Source organism: Lagopus muta, chromosome 1, assembly GCF_023343835.1.
Source record: "Lagopus muta isolate bLagMut1 chromosome 1, bLagMut1 primary, whole genome shotgun sequence".
Lineage (NCBI taxonomy): Eukaryota > Metazoa > Chordata > Aves > Galliformes > Phasianidae > Lagopus > Lagopus muta.
The window spans coordinates 104,652,742-104,673,261 of record NC_064433.1 but is presented as its reverse complement, the minus strand read 5'-3'; the positions used below and the strand labels follow the sequence as shown (position 1 = coordinate 104,673,261).

General features: G+C 39.3%; 1 protein-coding gene across 2 annotated transcripts; it reads left to right on the top strand.

The window, feature by feature from the left end:
• The first annotated feature begins 67 nt into the window (after positions 1–67).
• CRYZL1 (crystallin zeta like 1) lies at positions 68–20,499 on the top strand. Of its 2 annotated transcripts, none has more exons than XM_048954015.1 (13): positions 68–289; positions 1,448–1,519; positions 4,378–4,455; positions 4,998–5,070; positions 5,694–5,738; positions 10,221–10,289; positions 11,826–11,959; positions 12,740–12,851; positions 16,472–16,570; positions 17,216–17,337; positions 17,675–17,780; positions 19,381–19,426; positions 20,074–20,499. In XM_048954015.1, exons 2-13 carry the CDS (start codon positions 1,454–1,456, stop codon positions 20,171–20,173), a joined length of 1,050 nt encoding a protein of 349 aa, XP_048809972.1. In that variant the 5' UTR covers positions 68–289; positions 1,448–1,453; the 3' UTR covers positions 20,174–20,499. The 2 variants fall into 2 exon arrangements, with proteins under 2 accessions (XP_048809972.1, XP_048809979.1); XM_048954022.1 differs by lacking the exon at positions 68–289 and adding an exon at positions 474–833.
• Positions 20,500–20,520: the final 21 nt, after the last annotated feature.

Sequence of the window (20,520 nt, the reverse complement as noted above, 5' to 3'; positions counted from 1 at the left end):
CAATCAGAGGCTGCGAACTCCGCGGGGACTCCGCCTCCGCCGGCCAATCGGGTTCGCTCTCGCGCCCAGGGGGTCAGCGCGCGGCGAGGGGAGACGGGGGCGAGGGTGGCCGAGCCCGTTTCCCCCACGGCTCCAGTGGGACGCGCCTAAAAGGCGGGGAGAGGGGCGGGGCCGTGGCCGCGAGGAGGCGCGGCTTTGTGTTGCGGAATTAACTCAGCGCCTCTTCATTCTCCTTGCTGCTGGCTGGGTCGCGCAGGGCGCTGCGGCTCACGCCTTCTCCCCGCCAGAGGTGAGTGATGGTGCGCCTAGCCAATCCCGTTTCCGCTTTCACGCCGAGCGCCCAATCGCGAGCCTGCTTGCTTCGGTGGGGTGGAGCGTGAGGGCGTGACCCGCGCTCTCCGAAGGGCGCTGAGGTGGGAGGGCGGCGGAAGCAGCGGTTCGTCATGGCAACGGCCGGGCGCGGGGCCCGAGCTGTCGGGCGCGGCCGTGTACTTAGGCCCTGAGCCTTGGGTGGGGCTGCCGACCCCGGGTTGGGCTCCGGCTCTGTGTAGGGGACTGCCGCGTGCAGAAATACCGAGGGAGATAGCAGGGGCGTTTGGCGGCCCGAGGGGCGGGCGGTACCCGGAGAAGGGCGCTCGGTGGTGCGGCTGCGGGTTGTGAGCGGGCGTTGGCGCGGCAGCCGCGTTGCTCTGCGCTACAGAAATGGCTGTGATGGGGCCGCTTGATGGGTGCCAACGTGAGGCCGGGCTGGCTCCCCCTCTGTCTGTGCTCTCCTTCCCCTCGGAACTTGAAGAAACCTGTTTTCAAAAAGATTCTTCTTCATCGCAAGCAGTGTATGTCAGAGGAGAGCTAAAACCTGAGTTGTGATTCTTGTTGTGTGTGAGGTTCCTGGTGTTCCTGCAGCAGTTTTATTTCCCTTTGTGCTGTCTTTATCTGAGCTGCTCTAACTGCGTGCCTTTCAGCTGGGTGGCATGCTCCCCATCCACTGCTGGGCTAACACATCATCCATTGCCTTATGCAGTGCATCTCAGTCCCCAGCAGTTGCTACACTGTTGTCAACAACACTGATGTAATGCATTGTAGGTAACAGCTGAGGCGCTGGCACAGCTGCCCAGAGAAGCTGTGGTGCCCCATCCCTGAAGGCGCTCGAGGCCAGGTTGAATGGGGCTCTGGGCAGCCTGAGCTGCTGGGGGGCAGCCCTGCCCACAGCAGGGGTTGGGGCGGCGTGGGCTTTGTGGCCCCTTCCAACCCAACTCAAGCCATTCTATGGTTCTGTGATTCTATCATGATTTATCTCTTTATCTGTTTTAAAATTTATTTGTGGGACTCGTCGTGTCTCTGTTGCTTGCAAACAATTGCTATTCTGGTTAGAAATTAATGCAAAGCTTTAGTGGCTTATTTTCTCTGTACTTACTGCGTGATTACAGTTACTGTGTCTTTTTTCCAGGTCACCATGAAGGCCTTGTATTGTCAGCAGAATTCATCCGGAGAGGAAATGACCTTTATTTTCCAGGAAAGAGTGAGTTCTAATCATAACAGCATAATTAATCATTCAGTGGAAGAAGGGAGTGAAACGTAAAAAAAGAACTGGTGTTATCCTTGAGCAAGCAGGCAGGTAAATAAAGGTAGGAGATAAGCATTTTACCATCATGATGCAGCACTTAGCAAGGGCTGTGCTACATTTCTGCTTGCAGTTTGCTGTCTGCGTTTAAAAACAGCTTTTTTGCCTTGCTGCAAAGCTGGAATTCATTTATTTTATGCTCCCTTCTCTTGAGTAGATTTTCTGGTCACTGAAAAAGTAGAAATGTAGCTTGAGAAATTTACCATGTTCAAAGTGTCTCTGCTGTTAATTTTCTTTCTTGTAAGTTCTTTGCTCTTTTTGGGGACTGAAATCACAGTGCAGCCTTTCTCTTAGAAGCATTGATAGGTCTCCTCTGTCTAGCTAACCTATCTTCCTGCAACTTGAAAGAACAAGGAGACTACTACTTGTCTGTCAGATCTAGTTGAAACTACTGTGCTGACCAGTCTTTGTCAGTTTGATGTAAGTATTAATTGAATAAGTATACATGGAAGTTGGTGGCGTAAGACTAAAACAGGATTCTGGCACATGTATATTGATGCAGTATGAATGTTTGTAGAAAAATGCTTACGTGGTTTTGAGGATGTGAATCCATGGTTTTTAAATGAATCTCTTACAGGCACCAAATAAATTGCTACAGATACCCATGTATATTTATGTCACGTGGATAGCTAAGTATACCTATGAGCCATATGTCAAAATGAAACAACGTAGTTCTGATAAGAATCTTGCTTGAGTAGATGTAAATTCACAGTAACGAAGCATGTTTAATGAGTTGCTGGAAGAGAAGCATGCAATAAGATGGCTGATTATGATATAACAAGATGCATATTCAGTGAGCAATCTTAAATCCACTTACACTGATCATTAAATAGTGCTTTAGCTGAAAAGGTTTTTTCACCTCTCAGCAACACTTCTTTTGTCTCTTCTTTTTAATGGCTCTAAGAGTTATGCAGTTATAAGGTGACGTATCAGCTTACTTACCCAGCTGAGAACTACTGATTTTTACAGATTAGTTTACATCAATGTGGTGGCTTCGTGATTACTGGCTCCAACACCGAAGAGAGAAGGGAGTAGACGTAGATGCTGCCAACAGGCAAACCCATCAGCTGTGGTATAGCCATAAGCAAGCTAAATTAGATCTTTAGACTGCAATCCCATATATATTAGTTTTCTGTCCGCTTGCTTATTTTAAGCTCTTCAGATAGGAGCTAATTCTGCAGATATTTGTACCATGAACAGTGCTGTGGAACCCTGATCCCAAATAAAAATAAATTTTGGAAAAAATAAGAAGGAAAACCAGTTGACTGAGGAAATGTTAATGAAACAGCAGCTGGGTAATGAGAAAACAGTTGTTTAGATGAAGAATTTACATAGCAAAGTACCCTAAATGGTGCTTGGTCAAATTGTAATGTTGACATATTTAAGTTACAAAGTCATTAACAAGTTAACAGCACAAACATTTCATTGTCTCTTCTTCTTCCCAAGGTTTGCATTCTTGTGATCTTTTCCTAAAGAAAAGCAATTTTACTCTGTGCATTGTAACAGTACTTTGGTTCACTGACCGATATGCACCATAGATACAATGCATCCAAAAGAAAATGTGATCTTGAATTTACATAAATTACGTAAATCCCTTAGATTCTAAGTGTTGAGGTTTTGTGTTGTTTTTGGTGTTTTTTTTTTTAAATCAGAAATGCAGTACTCATGTAGTTCAGCAGTCTAATGGCTTGGCTGTTTTGTGGAACAAAGAATGAGAGCCCACTTTGGTTTGTTTGAGGAGAAGGAGGTCAGTCTCACCGGCAAAATCCTTTCCAACTTTAAATGAACACCATGTGTTTAACTGAGCGGTGGTAAGGAAAAAGTGCAGCTCAATATTCCTCTTCCTGAAGTTCCCCTTCACCTTGCTAAGCCTTGGAGAAGGGCAGCAGCTGTTTGATGGGAATTTTTTTAAAAAATAAATAAAGGGAAGCTTAAACATTTAGAAAGACGTCCTGTAGAAACAAAGCTGTAACAGCTTTCTGGTACGTGTTTTGCTTTCAGTTCCAACAGAAGTTTACATCACAGACTGCAGTCTGTGATAGAAATAGATGATTTTGCCTTCAGTAATTTACGTCGCTTTTTAAAAACTGCACAAAGTCAGCAGCTCAGAACTCAGTGTATCTAATTAAATGTTTTAAATTAGCACTACTCAACTGCTTAAGATCGGTGCAGATCTCTCTGCCAAAAACCAACAGTTGGGATAATCAAGGCAGTTTTATTAGACCTTCTTGTATATTAGGTGCCCATCATTTGTGGAACACAACTCCAATCCTTATTGGTGCAGTTTCATTGACATCATTGGGACTACTTGAACATTTACCTCAATATGATTGCCCAGTATCTCAGACACATGTCAAAATTATCATAAAATTCTCCACCACTCCCACAGCCTAGTTTTAAGATTATAAGTCTGCCTCTTTGTATTTGCTAGACAGGTAACTACGTATTAAAATGGTTTGGGGTAAGAATCTCATATTTAACTTGCAGGGGAGAAAAAGGAAAAAAAAAAAAAAGCTTCATTAACAGTGGAGATTTAGAAAGATCTTGTTGTCAGTTTGTAACAGTATTATACATGTTCTTGAAATGCTGTTGTAAATCCAGTGTGATATCAGTTTCTTTTCTATTGAAAACAAATTATTGTTCTTGCTCCAGTCTGTTTCCTAGTCAGGACTGTGGCAAAGTGTTTTTAAGAGCTTGAGAAGGATTCTGCTGGCACGTTCATGTTACATTGTATGATATATGTTTGTTTGTCCTAGGAAAACCTTCCTCCTACAGGAGACCATGATGTGAAAGTACAAGTCAGAGCCTGTGCGCTGAGCTGGATAGACACAAAGGTATTTGCTTAATATTTTTTTTGTAAAAGCCAGAAGTGTTTACAGTTTCCATTGGAGTTCTAAGCCCATGCCTTAGCTGGTAACTGGCACAATTCCATGCGTGCCATCTGAGGATATGGCTTTACTGCTGAGAAACAAGGGGCGGGATTGATGTGGTGTTCTTATACGTCTCTTTAAGTAAAAGGCACCTGAATTTGTTTACTAATCTATGGAGAAAGATCACAGTTTTCATTTGAGTTCTTACAGTAAAACCCTTTTATCATCCCCTGCATACTGACTTTAAGTCCCAGTTTGGCTTGTCAGCTGATGGCTCCATTTTTATTTCTTTTCCTTTATACACTTCTAAATTTAAATGCAGAAATAAAGTTTTTAATATTAAATGAGGAATGTGTGTGCTTCTTTTTTTGTTGTTGCTTTTTAACCCTAATAATGTTTTGGTAGTGGCCCAGTTTTCCTATTTCAAATCTTAAACACTTTAATATCATAACAAACATGCAAATCTTGAGCTCTGGTGAGAAAATTCAACCAGTATTTTTATTTAGCTCCTGTCAGAAGTGAAATTGGAAAAGGAGCTTCTGCCTGTTGGTCGAGAAATTTCTGGAGTTGTATTGGAAGGTAAGTAGTACAGTCTCCTTGTGAGAGTATGGAGCAAGAATTAAAGCTTGTTAATCCAGGATAAAGAAATAGTGTTTGCACAGTACACATCTTTAATAACAGGATCTACTATTTGTCTCATTAATTAGACTTTCCTTAGATCAGTAACAGTACTGAACAGAAAGTAATGGAATCAAACTGTAGTGCTTCATATCTGTTTGGAGCATTTAAAAAAAAAAAATGCACTGCAGATTTCTAGAGAAAATATATTGAGATCTTAGTGTCTTTAACTATGCATGCTGCAGCAACCTTTAAGTAATTAGTAAAAAGTATTTGTTGGAGTAGTGAAGGCATTCAGGAACTTCAGCAGTGATTCATTTGCATATCCATCTTTGATGCGTAGTTTAAAGACTGCATCTTTCAAATATGTGTGTCTGCTTGCATCTACCTGGGAATGGGCTGCCAAAGAAAGGTTCATTTTCAGTGTGTGCATGTTCAATACAAAATGTACACTCCTCACTAGCATTAAGGTATCTTTAGTTGTGTGTGCTAGTGATAAGCAGTGCTGTCAAATGTGTGCTTAATTTCAGCTGTAAATATTTATGCTGGTACTTTCTTCCTTCTGTTCATATATTCTTCGTGAGTTGGGAGAAAGGTGTCCTTCTTTCAGCCTGATGATGAAGTAGCAGGTAAGTCAACACGTTTGCTTTATCAACTAATACAATTAATAATCATTTTATAATGAATGGCTGAGGTTATAGTCATTGCTAAAGCTACAACTGAATGTGTATTTTCAAAGTTCTGTCTGCCATGACATCAATCAGCTCCTGTAAATGAAGACTTCAATCTGAAAGTGTTCTCTTAGGGATGGTTTTTGGTTATTAGAGGCAGAAGTTCAGGTCTCCAGCTAACATGATCTGTATTAGTTCTGCTACATCCACTGAATCTTGAAGAATATACAGCGAGCATGCATATTCATGTATATAAAATATATGTGCCGGTTAGCCATGCAGAGTGAGTGTTGTAGAGGCAACCATCTGAATGGATAGACAGTGATTAGTTTTTATAACACTACCCTGCTTTATGTAGGTTTCTCCAAAAGTAATGCCACCTATTTATTTCCATGGAAACTACAGACACAAAGAGCACAATAACACCATTGGACAGAAAAAACTATCAGCTCCAAAGCACTTTCTCGACATAGTTGCCACCATTAGCAATGTGTTCTCTCCATTGATGAACAAGAACCTGTATGTATGCCACGCTTGTAAAAATCTGCATCTACTGCTGGCACACAACAATGCTGCACAACATTGTGGCTCACCACAATGAGTTCCTGGTTAAAGTCACGAGTGGTTCTGACTTGAATATACAGGTAGGTTCAGTAGTTCTTCTGGATTTTCTGAGCTAACAAAAGTAATGCACGTTCTCAGGTGTTTTGCTAACATTTGAATAGAAATGCTAATTCAAGTTGCTTATTTTTTAGAGTCTTTGTTTTTACTGTACATTAAAATACTTCTTATTGCAGCTCATGAAAGCGGATTTTTTCCTCACTTCCTTTGCTTAAGATGGAGCCTCTGTTTTCTGAGCCCTCTAGGAGGTGGCTAACATATTGTTATCAGAAAAGCCCATCAGATGGGCAAGTGGTAGTCACTGTACTTTTGTGGTTTGGTTTTTTGTTGTTGAGAATGGACTTCCAAGTCAATCACATGGGAGGCGATTGGGCTTTTCCTGTTAGAACTTTGGCAGAGCTTTCTTATAATTGGCTTCAGATTTAGCAGAATTTTGGATTATTATTATTATTATTAATTTACCATAGAAAGTCTAATTCTAAAAGGTTGGAAATAGCATTCCAATTATGGGATGCAGAAATGGCTTGCCAATGTTAAAGCAGCACAATTATGGCAAAGCATTTTCAAGTCTTGTAACACAAATTACTTTGAACTATGAGTAGTATCATTATTGTGAATAGCATTGCTCGTTTGGTTAAAAATCTGACTCACATGCTGCATCTGTTGAATATTCTAAAATATTTGTTTCCATCACCTTTTGTGGTAGCTGAAAGAATGCAGTTTCAGTAAGTAATTAAGGAAAAAACACCCTAGAAAACCAATCTGCGTGTCTGAGAAAGCCAAGTGACACGAGTGACGGTCTAAGTGACTGTGGGAAGGTGTTAAGGTTTTTGTTTGTTTCTGTGGGTATTTTATTTATTTATTTATTTATTTTGTGAAATAAGGCTTGATTTCATTCTTATTCAAATACAGAAAATGATTTGAAGCATTTGAGCTGCTTCAGTGTCAGCCTGACTGTAAGGAAATGGAATCGGTTATGGAATCTATTCTGGGTTTGTGAGAAAAGCAGATTCATTTTGTCTGATTTATGTGTTTATCCAAGTTGACTGTGTTGGGTTTTTTTTTTATATTTCAATACTGAATGTTTGCAAATGCAGCTACAGAAGAATCAAAATTACAGTTCTGGAAAGGGGAAGACAAAGAAAAACAGCATTAAATATTTTTAGCTCTGAAAAAAAAGAAGCCCTCTTCTTTGTTTTTAAACACTGTGTTTTTAAACACAATCTCACAGCATTGCTTATCAAACAGTTGTTCATCCTTATGTATCCAATATAGATGCTGTAAAGATGAAACACAGGAGTGAAATATCTTTTCCTGTAGTAAATATTTTTTCTAACAACTATGCTTCCCAGTTATTGTTGAGAGCTTATTTTGAATTAATAAATGAACAGATTTGAAAAAATATATATATATAGCTACCACCAAATGGTTTGGTTATGTCTGTACTTAATAACATCAAACTGTCCCAAACGTTGCAGTTGTCAGAAACATATCTTTATCTAAATTGCATAAAAAAGCCTGTCCTACTGTCAAGGACTACAGTCCCGCTATGTGCTTCTGAGTTCATGAGAAATAATGTGGTGATATTGTCTTTATTTATAAATCTACTCTTTTGTGTGAAAATCATACTGTGTTCACTGCAACTACCTGGTATGTTACATCTTTAATCTGTACCTAAAATCATAGCAAGTGTTTCTCCTTTTTGAAGGTTTTTTAATCCTTCTTTGACCTTCCAGATAAGATTATTTATCTATATAATGTATTCTTTTTTCATAGCCTTATGCTTGGTTACAATAAACAGAGAAAACTCAGACCAACTGTTCTGAGATTTATTATTGACTTGTCAAAGTTAGTTGTGTTGTTGTTGTTTTTTTTTCCTCTCAGAACCTTTTTAGAAATCAATTATGCCTTGCTAGTCATTAAAACAAGCACAGGAGAAAACAGAGCTACATCAGCTGTAACTACTTGCAGACATGAACCTAAACACAGTATATATCTGTTTAAATATTATGATAGTTAGCCAATTTGAGTGGCAGTTCTACATGCCTCGTTACTGAATGAATAAATAAAGGCATGAAAACCCTACACTGTGTTGAGTATTTCTGACAAATAAGGAGAAAAATCTGACTTTGTACTTGTGTCAAATGCTTGGTGTGTATAGCATCATAACATAAAGGTCTCTACTTGATGTTGGAGCTTCTGGAAGCATTATTGACGGAGTTGAGTTAAGGGTGCAGTTATTTAAGAAGCCATATCTCTTTGGTCAGTGTAAGGGTCATATTTTTGTGCACGGTTTTAGAGACGCTGGAATCAGTGTGAGTGGACAGTGATGTGTCTTGGAGGCTGCAACATACATTATCTTCTAACACTTCAGCACATTTGTACCAGATCTTTTGCATCTCTTGAGAAAAGGAACGTCTTCATGTATTATTTGGTTTGCATTTCCTATTTTGAGGTTTAGAATGCAAACTGTTCAAGGTGCCAAGGCTGTTTTAATTTACTATAAGGATATCCTTGTTAATATTTAAAATACGATATTGTATTAATCATCAAAATCTAAGTGCTTTAGGATAGAGGAGGGATTTCTTAGGAATGTTGTTCATAGATGTTAGCATCCTGTATATTGCTTTAAACAGGGGATAACTAAGTTGAAAAGTGAAATGGAATTGATGGTGATGTTGCAAAGAAAGTGCGTTCTGAGATTCTTGCCCTTCTTGCATTATTACTAGCTCCTGAAGCTATCTTCTAGGCACTTTATTGTCATTCTATTAAAGGACAAACAAAAAACTTTGAGAGATTTGAAAATGAATCCTGAGCCCATCATTTTTGAGTGGAAGTTATGACAATTTGGTGGAAATATCAGCCAGGTTTGCTGAGGATTATCTGATGAAGCCCTTGGTTTGAGCTAAATGAAGTGTAAGATTTGAATGGGGGATGAAGGGGGCAGTATTAAGCATCTTACCAAGGAAAAAGGATGCACAACTTCAGAAGACTGATTGGCTACCAGAAACTATTGCTTATGCACCTTCTTTTTTGGCCGAAAGTTTGTCGTAACTCTTCTTCTTGTCCATTCTGTGTTTGCTTTCTGCCATCTTCAGGTGTTTTTTACCTTTGATTCCTCTTCTGCATTCTAACTTTTTAAAACTTACTGTCACTTATTCTTGATTGTTCTTCCTCTGCTCCTTTCTGTCCCTTTTTTTTTTAATTGCTCTTGCCAATGGCATCCTTACCTCTGGTCTTCCATCCTGGTGACTGTAGCCGTAGTGTTGCTTGGTCTGCAATATGAGGGCCTGATTTTCTTTCCTGTTAGCCATGGCCCAGAGCAGAAAGCAGAGCACTAATCAGAGAGGAATGTGAAGTGTGTTCAAACATGACCTGACAAAAATTAGCAGTGCTTGTAGCAAAAATGTCCCAATTCTTTATCTCCCTGACCTCAAAGTGCTGTTTGGAGTACCTCTGAAACAGTCTTGTGCTCTCTTCCCTATTGAGGTTACAGGCTCTTACCTTACCAAGTTCTCTTAAACTACTGTATGTCTGAAAAGAGAATAATAGAACCACAGCCCAAGTGGAATGGACAATTTCATTAGGAGCTTGTTTTGAATCATAGAATCACCAAGGTTGGAAAAGACCCACAGGATCACCCAGTCCAACCATCCACTGATCACCAATAGCTCTCACTAAACCATGTCCCCCAACACAAAGTCCAAACGTTCCTTGAACACCTCTGGGGTCGGTGACTCCACCATCTCCCTGGCAGCTCATTTTGGTTATAGTGTATGTCTGTTTGAAATTAAATACGTTTACTCTTCTTTTCCCCAGGAATTTTGCCCCTGGATTCTGAAGAGTCTGGTCTTTGTGAAGTTGTTCTAGTTCATGAGCATTATTTGGGTATGTTGTTTATATATTTTGCTAATATATCTTACTGTACTTTTGGCACTCGGTTTGGCTTTTCTAATAGGGAGCTAAGTAATTTCAACTTCTAAATACATTTTCTAGCAGCATCCAGGCATCCTGCCTACCTATTCATAAAAGCACTGAATACTATGTACTTTCAGAATCTTTTTCTTTCCTGTTATCATTTAATGGGTTAATGTTTGCCTAAGCCATTCAAGCAGACTCATCTTTTTTTTATTTCCTTCTAAATTCCCTTCCCATTGCTTGACTTTTACTTTCCTTCTTTTCCACGCCTCACCTATCAAAAAGAATTAAGTAAAAAAATTTGCATTTTTTCCTCAGTTTGATCCAATCCAGGATCGTCATGATTGAACGATGATAATCATCGTTGTGATTATGTTAACAGATGGGATAAAATTAGGAGGCTATAAATTGGAGAAAGGAATTTTTAGGGATTGAGGATCCTGGAAAACCCTGTATTGAAATGTTCTTTTCAACTGCTGTGACTTTCCAGCTCCCACTTCTTGGGCATAGAGTGTCTTTATGTATGGAACACTGAATTGAGGAATCTCTGTGCTTCTCCCAACCACTTGTTGTGTTACTTTAGTAAGCTGGTCTTGCTCAACTTTGCTTCTGTTGTATTTTTATGACTATCCGTGATCTCAGTTTCTACAGTTAGAAGGGGACTCCTTTAAGTTTGTTTGTGTCAATGCTAAATCCTTATTTTACTGTTTAAAATGTGATAAAAAGATCAATTCCATGGTTGTTTTATTTTTTTTTATATGCATGGGATAAAAAATACTTGTTTATGTGAACTTGCTTGGGAAAAAAGTCTTTCTGACTGGCTTTGGCAGTTTTTGCAAAGGAAGCTATGGACTCATGGGGATGCAAAAGCTTTGTTCCTTCTAATACTTAAAACTCCAAATATAGAGATCTTTGCTGTCTTATAACTATTTGCAATTGCTATAGGCTGAAAATGTTTGCCTTTTTCTTCTTTTCTGTTTTTTTCCTCCCCTTTTTTAACTGTCAGTGCTTTACTTTGTGCTGGGTAGTTACTGGCACAAGAGAGTTGGTGCTGATGATAATTCCTAGAATTTTTTTCCTGCATGTGGATAAATGTTCTCAGGAGATTGCATTGCTGATGTTGTTACATAGCTCCTCTAGTTCAGACTTAACTGTCAGTTCTAAAGAGCTTGTAGAGGTAGACCAGGCTTTTCAAATCTTCCTTTCTGGTGCCTCAAAAGGATGATGCTTGCCCGTGCAGTTCTATGCCAGACTTTTGGCTGGTCTGTGGTGATTTTCTCACTTATTGTCAAGCTCTCTGTTAAGTCATATAAATTGCCTACATTAAAAATGATGCTCGAACTTGGAGTTTCTGGTTTACAAAGCTGTTCACTAGTTCTACCTCCCTACGTGTTTAAGCATGTGGATAAAACTGGAAAACACTCTTACCATCTCGAGTGAAACGTTGGGAATTTGTTGCTTTTCTCTTTTTCTGTGTCTGATTTTATTTTTCTTTCTGTCATTTAGTTCATAAACCAGAAAAAGTTTGCTGGGTGGAAGCAGCGGCGACTGTTCGTGATGGTGTCCGAGCATACACAGCTTTACACTACCTTTCACAAGTCTCTCCTGGAAAAAGTGTCCTTGTCATGGACGGAGCCAGTGTAGGTAACAACTGTGTCATAATAAAACAGTTTCAGTAGGGATGGCCTCTGCCATAGCAACTGTCTTATCACCAGAAACATTGGATTTTTTACAGCATACTGAGCTTATCAAACTCTGTTCTTTTCCTGTCGGTGCCCTGAGCTTGATGGGTTAGTGGAAGGGCCCTCCCCCATGAGATGCTGAGTCAAGAATATAATCTTTGCATGTTGTGTGGGCAGTGAGGAGGTAGTTCTTTTCTGCTGTTTTACTTTGACATAGTTTTACGCTAAGCCTTCAGGTGAAACTGGGGGAAAGTGCCTTAAGTTTTCATTCCTATCCCACCGATGCTTTTTAACTTTCTTTAGATATAAATAATTTCATTTGCATTTCTGCAATCCTTACTGCTGATGAGGATGTGGAGCTTGCCACAGCCAAGATTTGTTAACATAAATGCAGATGGAGCTGTTTTCTTGGTTCCTTCAACAATCAAGTGAGTGCAAAGCTAGAAGTTACAATTGCAGCTACAGTACTTACATTTTTCAGCTATTTTGTTGAGAAGGAGACCTAGTTAGCTCCTAAATGTATTCATAGCTTTCCAGTCAAGGAAGAAGATTCTTTGGCTTCATTTGAAACTGAAGGCAGGTCTGTGAATATTCAGATTTTATTAAAGATGTTAATTCACTTTTAGATATTCTTCTGACTTCTCCTGACTGTCCTTGCAATACAACCTGTCTTAAATTCTTGCTGTAAATAAGCCTATCTGCTTCTTTGTTGTTTGTTGTTGTTTGTTTTGTCTCCAGCCATTTGGTATGATAGCTATTCAGTTAGCACAGCATAGAGGAGCTAAAGTAATATCTACTGCCTACAGTCTTGAAGATAAGCAGTACCTGGAGAGGCTTAGACCTGCTGTGGGTAAGTTGTGTTCTTCAGTACTGAAGTTTAAGCATAAGGAGGACTTCCTGAAGTTCTTTTACTCTGGAGGCTTATTTCAATAGCTGAAAACTGAAACACAGGTTTATAAATAGTTTAATTAAATAGTTTTAAAACTTATTTTGTACTCTATATATATTTAAATTCTCTTTCAGTACTTAATGGAATTTTTATTTTTAATTTAATTTTTAATTCTCCGTTATTCATCATTATGGTGATGACTCTCTGAGTACTTTCCATCTCACGTAGTGCTGACTTTAGTGCTGACTTTTGGCCTAGCCGCTCAAAAACCTTTTCACTTGATAAAATTGTTGCTTGTGAACAAGAAGAAAGCATTATGATCACAAGTATCACAGGCTGTAATCTATGTACCCGAACCAGAGTTCACATATAATTATGTGCTTGAGATCAATTCTTAATCAGACTCCAATTTCTTCTAGTAGCATTTTATCAAGCTGTGTGGCAGCTGTTTCAAGTACTGTTGCAGCTGTAAAATGATGCATGTTTTACAGTAGCTGGATGCTCAAATGCTTTGTTGGCTGTTTATGAGAGTGGATAGTGATGGGACAAGGGGGAATGGTCTTAAACTGAGACAGGAGAGGTTTAGATTAGATGTTAGGAGGAAGTTTTTCACACAGAGGATGGTGATGCACTGGATCACTGGATGCACTTGGGCACCAAGTTGCCCAAGCAGGCTGTGGATGCCCCATCCCTGGAGGCATTCAAGGCCAGGCTGGATGTGGCTCTGGGCAGCCTGGTCTGCTGGTTGGTGACCCTGCACACAGCAGGAGGTTGAAACTGGATGATCATTGTGGTCCTTGTCAACCCAGGCCATTCTGTGATTCTATGACTTTTCGTTTGCTAAAGGAGCTTTGCATTAAAGAAAATACTTGCATTCACCCATGACTTCTATTTCTATCCTGATACTTCAGGTTTTCTCTTTTTCTCCTTCAAAATAAGCATGCTACTTGAAATGTGGGAAAAGGCTCAGTAAAAGCTACCAGCATCTTTTCTGATCAACTTTTTGTATTCCAGTGCTGCAGAGTTGAGGAGAGTAGAATATTTCTTTATCCAGACTGTTCTAAAATAAAGGATAGCATTACAGTAGATACACAGATTCCAGATTAATTGCAGCCCATGAAGTCTGATGTAAAGTGAACAAGAGGTTAAAACTAGTTTCTGATGCTTCCTCTTCGAAAGGATGAGTCTGATGCAGTATAATCAACAGGTTTAAATTCTTAAATGCACGATTTTTTTTTTTGTCATTTGAAGAAGTATGCATAAAAGCAGTGGTGGCTGTTGTAAGAATGTCTTGATTTACGAGTAGTTCCATGGAGTCAGTTACATCTGCATGAATTACAGTCACGTGAAAATACATAAGAGTTAAGACGAGATGTGATTTCAGAAGATAATGCCAATTGTCTCTGACTCCGATTCCTTTCTCTTTTGTTGTTTTGCTTAGCAAAACTATTTGCAGTCTTGGCTTTCCGAGTGGAGAATTACAGCTGTTCTCAAATCCCAGCTATAGGTCTGAGTGACTTGCTAAAACCAGGCATTGCTGACATGCAGGTGCACTTCCTATTGTCCCTATGTTCTCCCTGCTGGCTCAAGAATCATAAGCTAGCAGAGCGATGAAATAAGCCAGACAGCTGTTCTTTAGACACTGAGAGAACAGAGTTCTTGTCAATTTGAATTCCTTTCTGGCTCCTGAGAACAAAACTGGCAGTGGAAGCACAGAGCCAACATAGAATGCATGTGCATTCTGGGGCTGCACGTTCACACATCTGCACTGCTGGAGAGTGATTCATTTCTAGCCTACCAAGCAAACTTGTAGCTCTTCCCGTAGTAGCTTTGGAGTGCTGATAATGCAGCAGGAAATGAAGTGCTGTGCAGAGTTTCTTGCACAACAGGAGGGAGAGAGGCACTTTTTGCTGTCTGACCTTAATGATCTTCAGCAGGGTGCTGCCAAGTGTTGTGTTGGGAATGTCATTGTTCCTTTTAGAACCCTGCAGATTCGTGTGTATAGATTTTTTTATCTTTTGTATTTTTTTCAGTAATCTGTGGAGTAAATACTTTTACAGTACAAAGGGGGGAAGTATGCTGATGCCCACATTTCAGACTAGAGGCAAAATATTAAACAATGTGATAAGTTAATGTTAGAAAATGAAAGATTTATATAAGAAATATGTAAATCCACACAGGCGCATCATAGAATGGCTTGGGTTGGAAGGGGTCTCAAGGATCATGAAGCTCCAACCCCACTGTCACATGCAGGGCAACCAACCTCCACATTTAATGCTAGACCAGGCTGCCCAGAGCCACATCCAACCTGGCCTTGAATGCCTCCAGGGATGGGGCATCCACAGCCTCCTTGGGCAACCTGTTCCAGTGCCTCACCACCTTCTGAGTGAAAAACTTCCTCCTAATATCTAACCTAAACCTCCCCTGGCTCAGGTTAAAACTATTCCCCCTTGTCCCATCACTATCCACCCTATTAAACAGCCTTGCCCCTCCTGTTTATATGTTCCCTTCAAGTATTGGAAGGTTATGGGTTTTTTGTTTGTTTGTTTTTAATTTGAATACAGGAAATGTTGGTATGAAATGACTATGAAGTTATGACCGTGTCTGTTGTTTTTGGCCAGATAATTTGATTGCAGTGAAAAATACTAAGTGATACAATTTGCGTACATCTTAGTATTTGAACAGAGGGGGGAAAAGGAGTATTTCTTAATATTCTTCTGAATGATCAGTTTCTTGCAATCTTTCTTCTTTTCATTCCTCGTCCCCATGCTTAAATTCAAGAAGGTATGCAGCAGCCTTTAGTGAGTGCACTTGGCAAATTTGAGTTTAGTTCATCGTGCTTTGGAAATGAGCCTCTAAATTTCATTATTGCAATTGTCATTTTGTCAAGAAGTCTTTGGCCTTTATAGTTTCTATAGAAGAAACTTCTACTTCTCTGCCCTTTTTCCTGGTGCCTTCATTTCTTTTCATATCCATCTGTAAGTACGATGTCGTTCATACCTGAGGAAAAAAATGCATTAGTGACTTTCAGATCAGGAATATCTCAAAAGGAGATGCAGAGACTTCTAGCTGCATATTTATTTAATGACCCAGAGGGCCGTTCACTTATTTTAAAAATAATGCATTAGGTAATACCTTTAATCAGCTTATCCGTGCCATGAGATAGGGGGTGATGCTGCTAAGCATTATTTTAAAAAGAAGATGGATATAATGAGATTAAAAATCTTGCTGCAGTCATCAGAAAAGTCAAGTCAGCAGCTCATTAGTGACTGAGCTTATTGGGTTTTACGCACTTACTTCTGATGTTGAAGATGAAATTGCATGTTAGGAAGAAATATTGAAGTCTGTTTATACAAAAAAAAAAAAAAAGTAAATGAAGTTTTTCTTCTCAGTTAAATTTAATCAATGTTTTCATTTTGGTTTTCCCTGTTTTGGGAAATGAAAAAAACATTGATTGGGCTTTCTGACTTAACTACAAACTTTCATAATACAGAAAATGGGAGATCTTCATTCTGCTGTGAATCTGAACTCGGTGGCTCTGTGGCTTTCTTGTAACCAGCTGAATGTATTGCTTTGTCTAGCTCGGGTGATCGATGTGTCAAATGGAAAGATAGATGTGGCAGAAAGCTGCTTGGAAGAAACAGGTGGCCTGGGAGTGGATATTGTTGTAGATGCTGGAGGTATGTAACTGATGTGAACCTGGTCCTCAGAGTAGCACCAAGTGTTTTATTTCCAAGTAGTAAATGTGGAAGTTACATCACCTCAAAACCTTGTCATCACTTGATCCCATGTAATTTTATGGAGGTGTCTTTACTCAGCAGACCTCCTTCAGAAAGATCCTTGTATTACCTCTAGTGGAAGTATCTCGAAATATTAGGGATCAGTAAATTGGTCTGAAATGCTTCTTCTCTACTTAGAGCTGAAAAGAAGTGGTGTTTAGAAGTACATCTGTGACATCACTGTTTACGCTACCTTAGAGATCATCTTTCTACAACAGTCGGAATAGCTGAGAAGTCTGGTTGCAGTAATTAAAGAACTACTTAGTCCCACTGAAATACCTTGAAAGCAGATTGTATTGAATTTCCTGAATCTTCTGCTGTCTCTGATAGCCCCATGAGGCCAACAGCGGAACTGAATTCTAGTTCTGTTGCAGGCAGCCGTCACACAGTGTGTGTTCAGGTGAATATACTGCAACTCTTTTGTATCTGAAGTCATGAGACTGAAAGAACCCCAAGATGCATGTTTTTCATATGAGAAAAGATAAGCATTTCATTTTTGATGACGATTGTTTTCTTCTGAGCTTGGATGTCCTTCTATTTTTCCAGTAAAATTATATAGTGCTGAAGATGAATCAGCTTCAAAATCCCAGTTATTGCCTCATAAGCATGATATCATCACTCTTCTTGGTGTTGGGGGAAACTGGATAACAACAGAGAGAAATCTGCAGGTAAAGAGACTGTATCGATCACCAGGTTTGTTTATACTGCAGTACGTGGCTGAATGGCTACCCTCTATTAAATGACATCAATTTTCATGGCCAGAAAATGAAAAGCATTCCAGTTTAGTAATGCTCTTTTTTTTTTTTTTTTTTAATATTTTCCTTTGTGACAATTTTGGAACTCCCTTCTCTAATGTAATAAGTTAATTAGCTTGGCTATTAACTATTGCTTGGCTATTAACTATTGTCTGTTTGTTTTATAACCATAAATATAAATTAACCATTTAATCTTTATTTTTGTACAGGAAAATGTAACTAAATAACACATTTCTTCATTCTGTTTAAGCTGGATCCTCCAGACAGTCATTCCTTGTTTCTTAAAGGAGCCACAGTCTCCTTTCTAAATGAGGAGATATGGAACTTGTCCAATATAGAGCAGGGGAAGTATCTCTATATCCTTTTGATGATAGTTTTGAGTAGTGACTGCTAAGGAATGGATGGAAATGTAACACATTTACTAATAAATCATCTTCTGTTCCCTCCTGTGACCTCAGGCTTAAGGTCAGCACAGCAGCATACAGTGTAACTTCAGTGTAACCTTTGTATTTAAAGCTAGTCTCTGCATACTTTCTAAATAAGAAGTAAAAAGTAATGGTGAAAGGCAAAAATGCATTCTGGAAAAAACAGTGGTTTTGTTTGAGGCAATTAAGTGAAGCCCTACAAGTTTTTACATTGTACATAAAGTATTTTGGACATATGTATATTTTCGGTTGTGTTGAGATGTATCACCTGTAAATGTTAATGCAATCAGATGAACTGTACATGTTAAAATATTTCAGCTTCGTAATCTCTCTGTTATCTGCAGTGTTGTGTGCGTAACATTTAATTGAGGGAAGATGTGGGTGTGGACAGAGGTGTGCTGCCTTCATTTGCATTACCCACGTGTGGCCTTAAGGAGGTGGACCTGGAGCTTTTTGCTGACAGGGCAGTGCTCAGTGGGTTGCTTCCTGGAATGGTTGTGGCTTTAAGGACCCTCCCTGTTCTGCACTGCAGATTGAGATCTGCTGAATCACTTTTGCAGCTTAGCAGAGCAGCAGAGGCAGGTGAGGATTAAGTCATTAGGCTTGTCAAAGGACTGACTATACTGCGAAGAAGTCCTCCCCTCCTCCACTGAACTGCAAAGTAGATTAGGCAAGGGCAGGCACACTGAGGGATCTATTTATGGGATATAGGTTATCAAACATAGTGTTATCTTTTGGTACTTTTGTTGAATTTAAAGTAAGCTGACTAAAACACATCTTCTTCTATTGTCTCTCCTAATAACAACAGCACCTTTTATCACCACTTCTTTAAAAGCTGCAAAGAAAAAGTCTGCTTTTTGATAGCTCTGTATCTTGTGAGATTCTTGACTCTATGGCACTGACGCTGAAGAAATCACAAGGTGATCTTTTTCAAATGCCTTGAGCTTCAAATGTTAACCAGGTTGCTCTTAAGATGAAAAAAGGAAGATTATTTTTTCAGAGTTTCATGTGGGCACTAAATACAAAATTATCTGTTGCATCGCTTCGAATGTTATGCATTAGCACGGAGATTCCTTTAAAGGTGTACAATGTTGCTCCAAGGATTTATAAGCTCTGCTGCACTCCTAACTTTGTTCTGTTGCCGTTTTTTTTGTCTCAAACTTCTGCACGAACGGTAGGGGTAGTTTAATCAGTACCAAAGTCAGTTGTCTTCAGTGTGCAACAAGTGTGCAGTTGCCATTCTCATTACTTAGTGCTGTGCTTTACTTTGCTTCCTGTAGACTGCATTTGCATACTGTAACTCTTTGCTTTATCTTTTTTATAATAATTCTTTTTTTCATTTCTACAAGCCAGGAAAGGTTATTCTGATATATCAACACTTGCGTAGATCAGGTCTAACAGAGTTACAGTTCATTTTTGTTTTGTCTCGATCCTGCTGGTTTCATGTGAACAGTGGGCTCTTAGCAGCAAACCCAAGTGTTGAAAGAATTATCTGTAGATACGCTGTTACCTTGACAGAGCTCGTAGATACGCATCTTAGAAGATATAATGGAGAAATTATCAAGTGGTATTTTCAGGTAAGAAAGATGATTGCTTTTATTTTTATTGAGTAGAAATCTCTTGCCAGCATAGCAGATCTAAGTTGGGATGTTGAGGAAAGGATGCCTCAAATAGCTTATGTGGAACTGTTTGTGATCTGTTTATAATGTAGCAGGCTAAGCCTGGGGAAACTTGGTAAAATCTCTGATTTTGCTGATGGCAAAATTTAGCAGAGGCAGCGCATTCTTTTCTTGGTGGAGGAAGAGCATATATCTGACTGCTCAGCAGTGTGTCTGACTGAGAAATGGGGTTGACTGTAAAATTCGATAGCTCTGTCTGATATTCCTTTGTAAGAAGAGTGACAGCCTTATTAGATAGAGCCATAATGAGGTGAGAATGAAAGATCCTTCCTATTAATGTGGGCTAACAGTATTGCTGTAGAGCAGAAGTTTTCCCACCGCCACCTTTTCCTCATCATTAGAAAGATGTATATTTATCTTCTGATTCCTATTTGCTTTAGGGCCCTTTCATTCTTTTGCCTATCCAAGCAAAGCAGTAAAACATTTGTTGTGTTTAAGGAGTAAAGTTTACATAGTGAAAGTAAAGTCTATAGCAGTAGTCCTAGAATGTTGCTATTTATCTGAGCATGCTCAGCAAACCAGTCTGACATTCTGTTCCATTTTAGGCCTCAGCTGGATGAACCAATTCCACTGTATGAAGCCAAAGTCTCTATGGAAATAGTTCAGAAGAATCAAACAAGAAAAAGACAAGTCATTCAGTTCTAACACACGAATTCCTGACTTCTAAACCCATGGAAGATAAAGAAATGTAATGTATTTCAGAAGTAAACTAGTGTACACTTTCAAGTAGTTCTGTAACCAGAATTTAAAGATCTTCTGTACCTCAGCACAAATGGCCTGTGAAGCTCCTGGGACTTGAGAGGTTTTTTGATCCAGTTGAGTAAAATGTTCCCATCAGCAATTTCTAAACGGACGGTCTTGACGCACAAATCTTGGCTGCCCTGCCCTCATTATAAATGTCAATGACATCTATGGGTGATCTCCCTTGCTGCTGTTTTTCACCCATAAGAAATTAAAGGGGAAAAAATCAATGCTAGTAGTGTTTTTTGTTT